Raw genomic sequence first — 9,849 nt, 5'->3', positions numbered from 1 at the left:
ATCAAATATTTACGGGCTCAAGTCATAATGTATTGTCTGCTGAATTAATTGATTATTTCAACTAGAATATGCCAACAGATAAAATAATTAAAAAAAGTTCAGACAAAGTAATTGAATTCTGGCGAAAATATGAACGACGTTGGCCAGTTAGATCTGCGATTGCAAAAGATCGACTGACACCTCAGGTTAGCACTGTTGCTTCGGAGTCTGCTTTTAGTGCAGGTAAAAGAGTTTTAAGCGAGGTCATGAGCCGACTAAAAGAAGATATTTTAGAAGTGTTAATGTGCGTTAAGGATTGGCAGGACGCTAATTTTCGACTACAAGATAAATATGCCGAAATTGCATGTCGTCAAATAAGTGATATCTAATTTAATTATATTGATGAAACTTTTCTTTTCTTATCGTTACTTTTAATTTTCTTTAAAAAATTGTACACGCTACAAAAAATTGTTCGTGTACAATTTTTAACTTCGTCTGCTGAAAATTTAAGTAGCCAGTTCCAAACTCGGATAAAGAAAGAGGGTTTATATTTTATCTATTTTAAAAAGAAAAATAAAAAGATTATTTATTTCTATCTCTTTTAGTTAAAAATAAATAAATAAAATTCATTTCCACCAATTTAGTTAAATTTTTGTTAGTACTTGGTACTATTACTACTATATATCTACATTTTAAATTCTTTTCTCGAACAACGCTGTGTGTACTTTTGCATATAATTTTTGAAGTAAATTTCTTCTGAAAATTGAAAGGGTAATTGAATGATTGCCCTTTTAATTGTCAGAAATCTTTCGCAGTGAAAGACTTCTATATAATTTTCGAAGTGAAGACTTCTGACAATTGAAAGGGCATTCGATTACCCTTTCAATTTTTAGAAGGAATTTTCTTCGAAGATCATATGCAAGGGGGCGCGCAGCGTTGTTTGAAAAAATAATTTTTAATACTGTTTTAAATTTTCTTTAAAAAACTGTACACGAACAAACAAAGAATATAATTTTTAACTCCGCCTACTCTAAATTTAAGTAGTCGGTCCCAAATCCGGATAACGGAGGAGAATTTAAATTTGTTACCTATTTTTTTATATATAATTCACGATTTAAAAATTAAAACTATTTTTTTATTTTTCAATTTACCTATTTATTTCCCAAAAAAAAAAAATGGACATCTGCTCGCGAGCCAAGCTCGGCACGGCTCACGAGCCACGAGCTTGGCTCGACTCCTTTCAAAAGGAGCACGAGCTCGGCTCGTGGCGAGCCTGAGCTAGCCGGCCCATTGACAACCCTACATCAACATTATTTTAAAAACAATGAAGCCCATGCAATGAGCTGGCAGAGGACTAGTAATATAAATAAAAAAGAAGCAAGAGCCAAAAAAAAATAAAAAAAACCTAATTACTAACCCTAAAGCGGCGCTGCTTACTCCAAGTTCTCTATATATTCATAACATGCTCAAGCTATCTGATACAAAAAATATTTAGCAGCTGAGTCTTCATAAGCCCTACTATTTTACGGTTTTGGGATTTCGTCACATATCTTCAGTCGCCTCCAGTAAATCAATGGGAAAATCCACTAAGAAATCAGCTTCCAAGGTAGATTTAACGCCTTCGCATGTTTTTTTGGTCTAAATTTTGCTTTTAATTTTTTGATTTTTGTGAATTGCAGGTCGATGCAGCTCCTGCTGTTGCCGCACCCACTAAACCGATGAAGAAAGGTTAAATTTTGTTATTTCTGTTTGATTTTATCTCTGTGGCTTTTGTTGAAGATTATTACTGTTTTTACGTTATGTGTGGCTGGTTTCTTTAATAAATAGGTAAGAGAGAAGCCGAGGATTCTCTAGAGAAGCATCTGGTGAGTGCTAAGAAGCAGAAGAAGGAAGTGGAAGTGGAGAAGAAGGATGTGGATAAGGCTCAGAAGAAGAACATAAAAAAGAAAGTGAAGTCTTCTTCAGAAGAACAGCTCAAGGTTTTTTTTTTTTTTATTATTAGTTGCAGTTTTTTTCCTCCTATTCCTCTGCTTTTAATTCAATTTTTAGTTTGTCTGTGCGAAAACCTGATTAAACTGACTATACTATGCATACTTATGTTATACCTGTTACTTTCGAACTTTAGCTTTGTGTCCAGAGGAAAGCTTTATGAGGGAAAAAAAATCCATTCTTTATTAACTATAGTGGAATTTATAAAAGCTTTACTTATCTTATATTTTTAAATCTGTGAATTTTGCTTTAGTTAGTTATAAGTAAGATATTGAATATTGTTATTGCCGTATTCATTTGCTTTTAATTTCCTTCTTGTAATTTCTATATAACTTGATTAATTTGAATGTAAGTTATAAGTTTTGCTTTCGAACTTTGCCTTTTTGCTAGAGGACAGTTTTTTGAAATCTTTAATCTCTATCAAATTTTTTGAATTTTTCAATACCTATATTGTGAGAAGTTAGCTTCTTGACAAATTCAATTTCAAAAGCATTGTGGCCTTTTATGTTTATAAATATATGGCATTGCTTCATGTTAGTTTCAGTTGATGTTTATGCTATATAAATTATTAGGTTAAGGTACCAGCTAAGAAGGGAGGGGCAGTGGTCAAACAGTCTGTGCAAGAATCTAGTAGTTCTGAAGAGGAAACGTCTTCTGATGATGTGAGCGATTTTGTGCTTATACTATATTACAATATCATTTTTTTATTGAAGTTTTGAACATTAAAGTTCTCACTCATTCACTTGTATGTACATTTGCAGGAGCCTATTGCCAAATCTACTTCGCTCTCAACTAAAGGCCCAAAAGTTGATGCTACAAATGGTGTGGCTAAAAATAGCAAACAATCCAGCAGTTCAGATGATAGTGATTCTGATGAGGATGAAGTGAGTTTCACCAAGTTAATTTTTCGAATTTTGTTAGTTGTTTTTGTTTCAATTGCTATTACTAGTCTTGATGTATCTTTATGTGTCATTTTTTGTTGTCCCTTACAGGTTCCTAAAACAAAGGTACCGGTGCCAACCAAGAAGCCTGTGGTGGCAGTTAAGAACAGAACTGTAGAATCTGACTCGGATGATGAAACTAGTGATTCAGAAGAGGATGCGAGTGCACTTAAGAAGCCTTCTTCAGTTGCAGCTAAGAGTGGCAATGTTGCAGTTACCAAGAAGAAAGAAAAGTCTGACTCCGACTCTCAGAGCAGTTCTGATGAAGATGTTGCAGATAAGAAGAAAGATGAGTCAATTGATGATTCTGATTCAGAAGATGAGTCTAGCTCAGATGAGGATGTTGCAGCAACCAAGAAAGTTCCTGCTGCTGTGACTAAAAAGACCCCTGTCGCAGCTTCAAAGAACAATGAGTCAAGCAGTGAAGATGAAAGCTCAGATGAAGACGTTCCTGCAGCTACAAATGGCTCAGTGGTTGCTACAAAGAAGAAAAATGATTCCAGTGAGGAATCAGAAACTGACAGTTCTGAGGAAAGTGAAGATGAACAGCCTCAAAAGAAAAAGCTGAAAGTCCCAGTATGTGATCAATATACATATTTGCTCTCATGGTTGAATTTTTTATCTGTCATTGTATATGATTGCGAAATTTCATATCTTTCAGATTCCTGCAACTCCAAATGCTGTTAAACCTAGCGTAAAGGCTGCAGAAGAGGATGATAGTAGCAGTGAAGAGGAAAGCTCTGATGATGATGAACCATCAAAAATGGAAGGGGTAAAGAAGGTAATATGCATAAATATGATTTGAGGATAATTTTGTGTTTGCATATAATTCAAGGTTCAGACTGCTGATTCTTTTACTTAAAGACTGCATTTGGCTCATATTTATAAACACTAAGGTCACTTTTTATCCACACGTTTTGGATTACCTACAAGTATTACCCACTTTTTCACTAGTATGTATGTATTTGTAATTCAAACATTTTATAAACGCTCTCAAAACATGCTTTTATTGCTGGCAGTCAATTCGTGCCTCAAAGGATAGCAGTTCAGAGGAAGAGTCTTCTGAGGAAGAGGAGGAAAAACCTTCGACAACTCCCAAGAAAAAGGTATAAGATATTTTCATTTAACTGAAAAGATCGACCATGCAAATTTTCTCATCTTGTCTTTTGACAAGCTGTTATGAAATGTTTGCAGTGGAAGTTCTTTAACTCTTTTTTCCCTTTTTGATGACGTCACGTGAATAAACTAGTTGGGGTGAGATCTTGTTGAGCATACTTGAACATGCAGTTTTGGTTGTAGACATCGACCCACATATGCTGCGTTCCTAATACCTGGAAATTTTGATCTATATCCTTAATATTCATCTCCTTATACTAGGTTTTCTTGATAAAACAGGATGCTGGTGTGAAAACGACTGGTCTTGCACCATCGAAGGAGACTGTGAGTAGTTTTTCTTTGCTTGACTTGTGTTTGCACTTGGAGTTCCATCCTCTTGTGAAGTCGCTTTAACTTTCTGAAATGAAGAGATTTGAAATTGCAAAATGAAGCCTTTTAGAAGAAGAATTAAGTAATGAGAAGAAATAATCTACTTTGGGGGAAGTGGTTTCTTGTAGGTTTTCAGTTTACAAGTGTTTCCATTAAAATAGTGGCTATTTATATATGCAGCCCAAGACGCCTGCCACTCCTACAGCGCAGACCACGGGCCCCAAAACTCTATTTGTTGGGAACCTTTCCTACTCTGTTGAGCAGGCAGATGTGTAAGTATATAACATTTCCTAAATATTTGCATTTATGTTAAATTTTTTATATATTTTTAACATTTTTTTAAAACATTGCAGTGAAAACTTTTTCAAAGATGCTGGTGAAGTTGTTGATGTTCGCTTTGCCATGTCTTCTGAGGATAATTCATTTAGGGGCTTTGGCCATGTTGAGTTTGCTACCACTGAAGCAGCAGAGAAGGTAATTTCATCTCATCTGGCACACTGTGCATTGGCAGACTTTTTAAGAGATTTCATTAGTTATATGAGGTAACGCATTAGTTATATCCGTATTACTGCAACCTGTCAATCATTTATTTGCATATATTAATTTGCAGGCCCTCCGTGAATTGAATGGTGAAGACCTACTCGGTCGTCCCGTGAAACTAGATATGGCAAAGGAAAGGGGATCGTACACACCATATAATGGGTATGGCAGCTGTTATCCAATTTTTCAATGATTACATGGTTTCTGTTCCATGTTAGTGTATTATAATATTGTTCTAATTTAGTGGCAACGAGACGAACTCATTCCAGAGGGGAGGGAGGCCTCAAGGGCAAACAATATTTGTTCGTGGTTTTGATAAATATGATGGTGAAGACAAGGCATGATTGCACATCCATTTATTTTCTATCATGTTAGATTAAAATTGAATAACTTCCTCTGTTGGTGTATGTACTGAATCTGTGTCACGTGAATTTCCAGATTAGAGGTTCTCTTGAAGATCATTTTGGTTCCTGCGGTGAAATCACAAGGGTTTCCATTCCAAAAGATCAGGATGGTGGTGTTAAAGGGTTTGTATATTGCCATTGTTTAGCATTGTGTTATTCTGTTCTATTGTTATGCATTAGAATATCATCTCTGTTGGTTTTTTGAATAACAACAAACATTTGACAAACTGAGACCTTCTGTCTCTTTTTGCCTTCCAATGACCAATTCAATCCTGTTCCGATTGCAGAATAGCCTACATTGATTTTAAGGAAAATGCTGCCTTTAACAAAGCTCTGGAACTTGATGGATCTGAATTCGGGGAGAGTTCCTTGTCGGTGGAAGAGGCTAAGCCTAGAGGTGATAGTGCTGGTGGTGGCAGAGGTGGCAGGAGTGGTGGCCGGGACAGTGGCGGTCGTTTCGGGGGTCGACGTGGAGGTGGCCGCAGTGGTGGCGGTCGATTTGGAAGTGGAGGTGGTGGTCGCTTTGGAGGTAGAGGTGGAGGAAGAGGACGTGGAACTCCTGGGAAGCCAAGCGTGTTTGCCGCTGGTAAGTACTTCCATTTTTCGAAAAATATGAAGTGTGATATTTTTTTTTTAAAAGTTGTGCAAGTAAATTAGGCAGGTTTTGTTATTTGTGTAAAAGAAATTTAGTTTTGCGATTGATCTTTATAGGTGCAGGGAAGAAGACTACATTTGGTGATGACTAGGAGTACACAGCTTGACCCGACCCGATCCATTGGGTTTTGGAGGGTTGCTTTAAATCCTAAGTAGTAGTAAATCCTTGTTCGGATCGAAGACTGCGGTATAACATTTTTTGTTTTGTTGAGATGTTTAAAGAAAGGATTCACATTTATGCCTTTTTTTTATGTAATGAAATTATGGTGAGATTTTTGAAGGAGACCCTCGAGTTAAAGAGGCTTAGTCCCGTTTGGCTCTCATTAATTTTTTATTTTGTTACATTTTATTTTTCTTTTATTTTCCAATCACATAATTTTCAACAAAATAATATTACACAAAAATCTAAAACCTTTCATTTTTATTCAACCACATATTTTAAAAAAAAAACATTATTTCACACATTTATAATTCTCCAAAATGGGGGCTTAATATCGTATCTACCTCTTTTAAATCTATAATATATTAAAAGTGGGGATGGTGGATAAATTTTTAAATACCAAATTTGCCTATACATATTTAAATATATGCTCACTATTTTCTTATAATTGAAATATGAATTTAATTCGTATTTATCATTTGTTTTTGGATTGATATAATATGAGGAGTGAAATATTTAATTGATAGTTATCATTTAATTTGGATTGGAATTAATATAATGAGTGAAACTAACATGCAATTATATCAAGAAAAAAAAAGATTTATCATTCAATTGATCATTTAGTTCTTACACTTTATTTTCTACAAACCAAGCAATTTTTAATTTTTCATCAACAAAATCTTTATTGATTTTCATGATTTACATTATAATATATTCATTGAGTTTTTATTTTTCATCAATAAAGCCTTTATTAATCTTCATGATTTACATTATAATTCATGCATTAGGCTATTATTTAATTGAGGTTACAAAATTGAAAGGTTGCATTAATGTATTAACGAGGTAACAAATGTGCTAAATGTTGCATTAATATATTAATTGGGACATTCGATCGTTAAAAGAAAATACACTCGAAAATTCAATGACTTATCTTTCAATTGATTAATTTTTCTTTACATTTTTTATTTTTAATCAACAAAACCCTCATTAATAATTTACATTATAATTTATGCATTAAGTTATTATTTAATTGAGATTGCAAAATTGAAAAGTTGTATTAATATATTAATGAGGTTACAAATATGTTAAAGTAAATACTTTCTAATTATTAGGGTTTTTTAAGATTGGCAATAATTCTTTCTACTTCCAATCACTTTTACCCAGCTTATGAATGATTGGGAAACATTCAATTGATTATTTTATTTTGAAATTTTTTATTCTTAATCAACAAAATTCTTATTAATCTTCATAATTTACATTATAGTTCATGCATTAAGTTATTATTTAATTAATATACGTCATTTGGTTTGAAATTAATATAAGGAGTTAATTGAGATTCAATTAATAAAAAATATATTAAATGGAAGTTCAATAACTTAACATTCAACCGACTATTTTGTTCTTAAAATTTTTATGGGAAGGCTCTTGTGTGGCAAAAAGGAATTAAAATGTGCGAGTCTAACTTTACAGTAATGGCAAACATAGGTTAGACGTATTTTTTTTCACAACTTAAAATTATTTATTAACTTTGTTAATTAGATAACATAATTATATTTTAATTAAATATTTAAAAAAATTGGCCAAATAAGGATTTAATATGAAAGTAATTATAACCATTATAGCTAACAAAATCAACCAACTTTTCTCATTCTACCCCCATGCCATTATAGCTATAAAACCAATCCTGCTCATTATATTCTATGGTCAAAATTTACAAGTAAAAATCTGCACAAAAGGGTAAGAATTATTGTTAATAAAAGCAATTTTCCTAATGCTTGAGTTTCTCAAAATCTATTTCTAAGTTGATGATCACAGTGAAGTTTATTTTATTATTATTATTATTATTATTATTATTATTATTATTATTATTATTATTATTATTATTATTATTATTATTATTATTATCATCATCATCATTATCATCTATCTTGATTTGTATTTCAAATTGATTTCTAATATCATGGACTTAATTGTATCACTAATTTTTTACTTTTGAATGATGGCAACATCATAGATGAATACATCATCGTCGAAATCACAAACAGGAATGGGGTTTGATTCATCAATAGATCAACAAAATAAATCAGGTCATCAATTTAATTAGAAAAATATTGACTTTTTCCATTTTGTTAATTGCCAATATATATCTTTGTTGTTATATCTTAAATTTGTTTTCTATTTGTAGAATTGATGTCACCTAATAAAAGTTGCGATCATATTTTTATAAAAACAACTAACTGTCTTTGAAGAGGAGTGGATTATAGAAGTATCCATACTCCGAAAAGGTTCCACTGAGATCTATAGCAACAAAAATGGCCATGTTGAAGTTTTAAAATTAATATCGTGTGATGAGGAGGTATTGTATTATGTTAGAATAATGTTTCTTATAGAATTTTCAGTTTAGACTAATATTTTTTTTAATAATATTTTTAGGTTAGTAAGATTCAAACTACGTTGTTTAAGGGCATAATTGAAAAAATCTTTCCTATCCTTAAGAAAGAAAAAACATACCAACTTCGAAATGGAAAAAAGAAGAGCAATCAACCCCCAATACTCAAATGTGAATGATGAAATTGAACTCACCTTCACAATGAAGACTGAGATAGAGAATATTGAAGACTTCATTCCTAATAATATGTCAGCTTTATGTTATGTGGAATTTTCAAAAATCTCAGACTTCGTACACGAAGGAAAATTGCCATCCTTATTCACGATTATTGTGAATTCTACATTTAAGTTTTAAACTAACTAATTCACTTTTCTCAGACATTGTAGATGCGGTAATTAGTAATTCAAAAATAGTACGTATATCATTCATCGATACACAAAATGTGCAACACACGTGCTTACAACTAGTTTGAGTAAATGATTGGAAGTGAAATTTTACTCTTGTATTTTTTCCGGCCTAATTAAATATTTTTTTCCATTCAAATATGGCCTTTTAAGTCATTTTAGTTTTAAAAAAAAAAAAATTATCCTCCAAAGATTCTATATTATATAAATTCGTAATTTGCGTTGACGGAGAAGAATGTTTTAAATATATTAAGGGTCCGTTTGATTGTAAGAATGGAATTTGAATGGAAAAAAAATGAATTTTAAGGAATTGAATTATCTAAAACTTATTTTATTGGGAATTGTCAAATAAATGTGTTTAATTTGTATAATTTTTCATCTGAAAAATATTAAAATTTTGAATCTTTTGGTATTCATTTGACTTTGTTTTTCATGAAAATTGTCAATTAAATGGATAGATTTTTTTTTACAATTGTGGATAGAATTTGTTTTCATTGTCAAAAAAAATTACAAAAAAAAAAGGTGGAAAATCCATTTTCTCACCAAATTGGTTTTCCACCAATTTAAGGAAAAGAAGATCACGCGGTGGGGGAGGGGGAAAATGAATTTCATGGAAATTTAATGCTATCAAACAAGCAAAAAATTGGAAAACGTTCATCGAAAATCTTCCAGAAAAATGAATTTTATGGAAAATATATATCATCAAACAAGCAAAAGTTGGAAAATGTTCATGAAAAATCTTGCATATCAAACATGGCCCTTGTCCTTTGTCACTCTCAAAATTTGTATGAAAGAAATTATCATTATATATTTTTGGAGTATTCAAAATTATTGGAAACAACTTTCAATTAATTAGTACTTGATAATGGGTTTCATCATGACGTGTTTGTATGTTTTGAAATGA

The 9,849-nt window shown here is 32.0% G+C and overlaps 1 protein-coding gene across 2 annotated transcripts; it reads left to right on the top strand.

The window, feature by feature from the left end:
* The first annotated feature begins 1,410 nt into the window (after positions 1-1,410).
* On the top strand, positions 1,411-6,302 carry LOC111399157 (nucleolin 2-like). Of its 2 annotated transcripts, none has more exons than XM_023026407.1 (16): positions 1,411-1,585; positions 1,659-1,707; positions 1,807-1,958; positions 2,541-2,630; positions 2,730-2,852; positions 2,961-3,485; positions 3,571-3,690; positions 3,929-4,015; positions 4,305-4,349; positions 4,575-4,666; positions 4,748-4,868; positions 5,005-5,096; positions 5,179-5,272; positions 5,373-5,461; positions 5,626-5,924; positions 6,056-6,302. In XM_023026407.1, the coding sequence occupies exons 1-16, from the start codon at positions 1,553-1,555 to the stop codon at positions 6,082-6,084; spliced, it is 2,040 nt and encodes a 679-aa protein (XP_022882175.1). In that variant the 5' UTR covers positions 1,411-1,552; the 3' UTR covers positions 6,085-6,302. The 2 variants fall into 2 exon arrangements, with proteins under 2 accessions (XP_022882175.1, XP_022882174.1); XM_023026406.1 differs by having other exon boundaries at positions 1,415-1,585; positions 6,050-6,302.
* Positions 6,303-9,849: the final 3,547 nt, after the last annotated feature.

Source organism: Olea europaea, chromosome 8 (genome assembly GCF_002742605.1).
Source record: "Olea europaea var. sylvestris chromosome 8, O_europaea_v1, whole genome shotgun sequence".
In the NCBI taxonomy this organism is placed as follows: Eukaryota; Viridiplantae; Streptophyta; class Magnoliopsida; order Lamiales; family Oleaceae; genus Olea; species Olea europaea.
This window is presented reverse-complemented; position numbering and strand designations above follow the sequence as displayed.

What these genes read in the sequence shown, in the direction of transcription:
- LOC111399157 (XM_023026406.1), top strand. Translation starts at nt 1,553, where the DNA reads ATGGGAAAATCCACTAAGAAATCAGCTTCCAAG. An exon ending in CACTAAACCGATGAAGAAAG is followed by an intron (nt 1,708 to 1,806) that starts GTTAAATTTTGT and finishes TTTAATAAATAG; the next exon opens with GTAAGAGAGAAGCCGAGGAT. An exon ending in CCACTGAAGCAGCAGAGAAG is followed by an intron (nt 4,869 to 5,004) that starts GTAATTTCATCT and finishes ATTAATTTGCAG; the next exon opens with GCCCTCCGTGAATTGAATGG.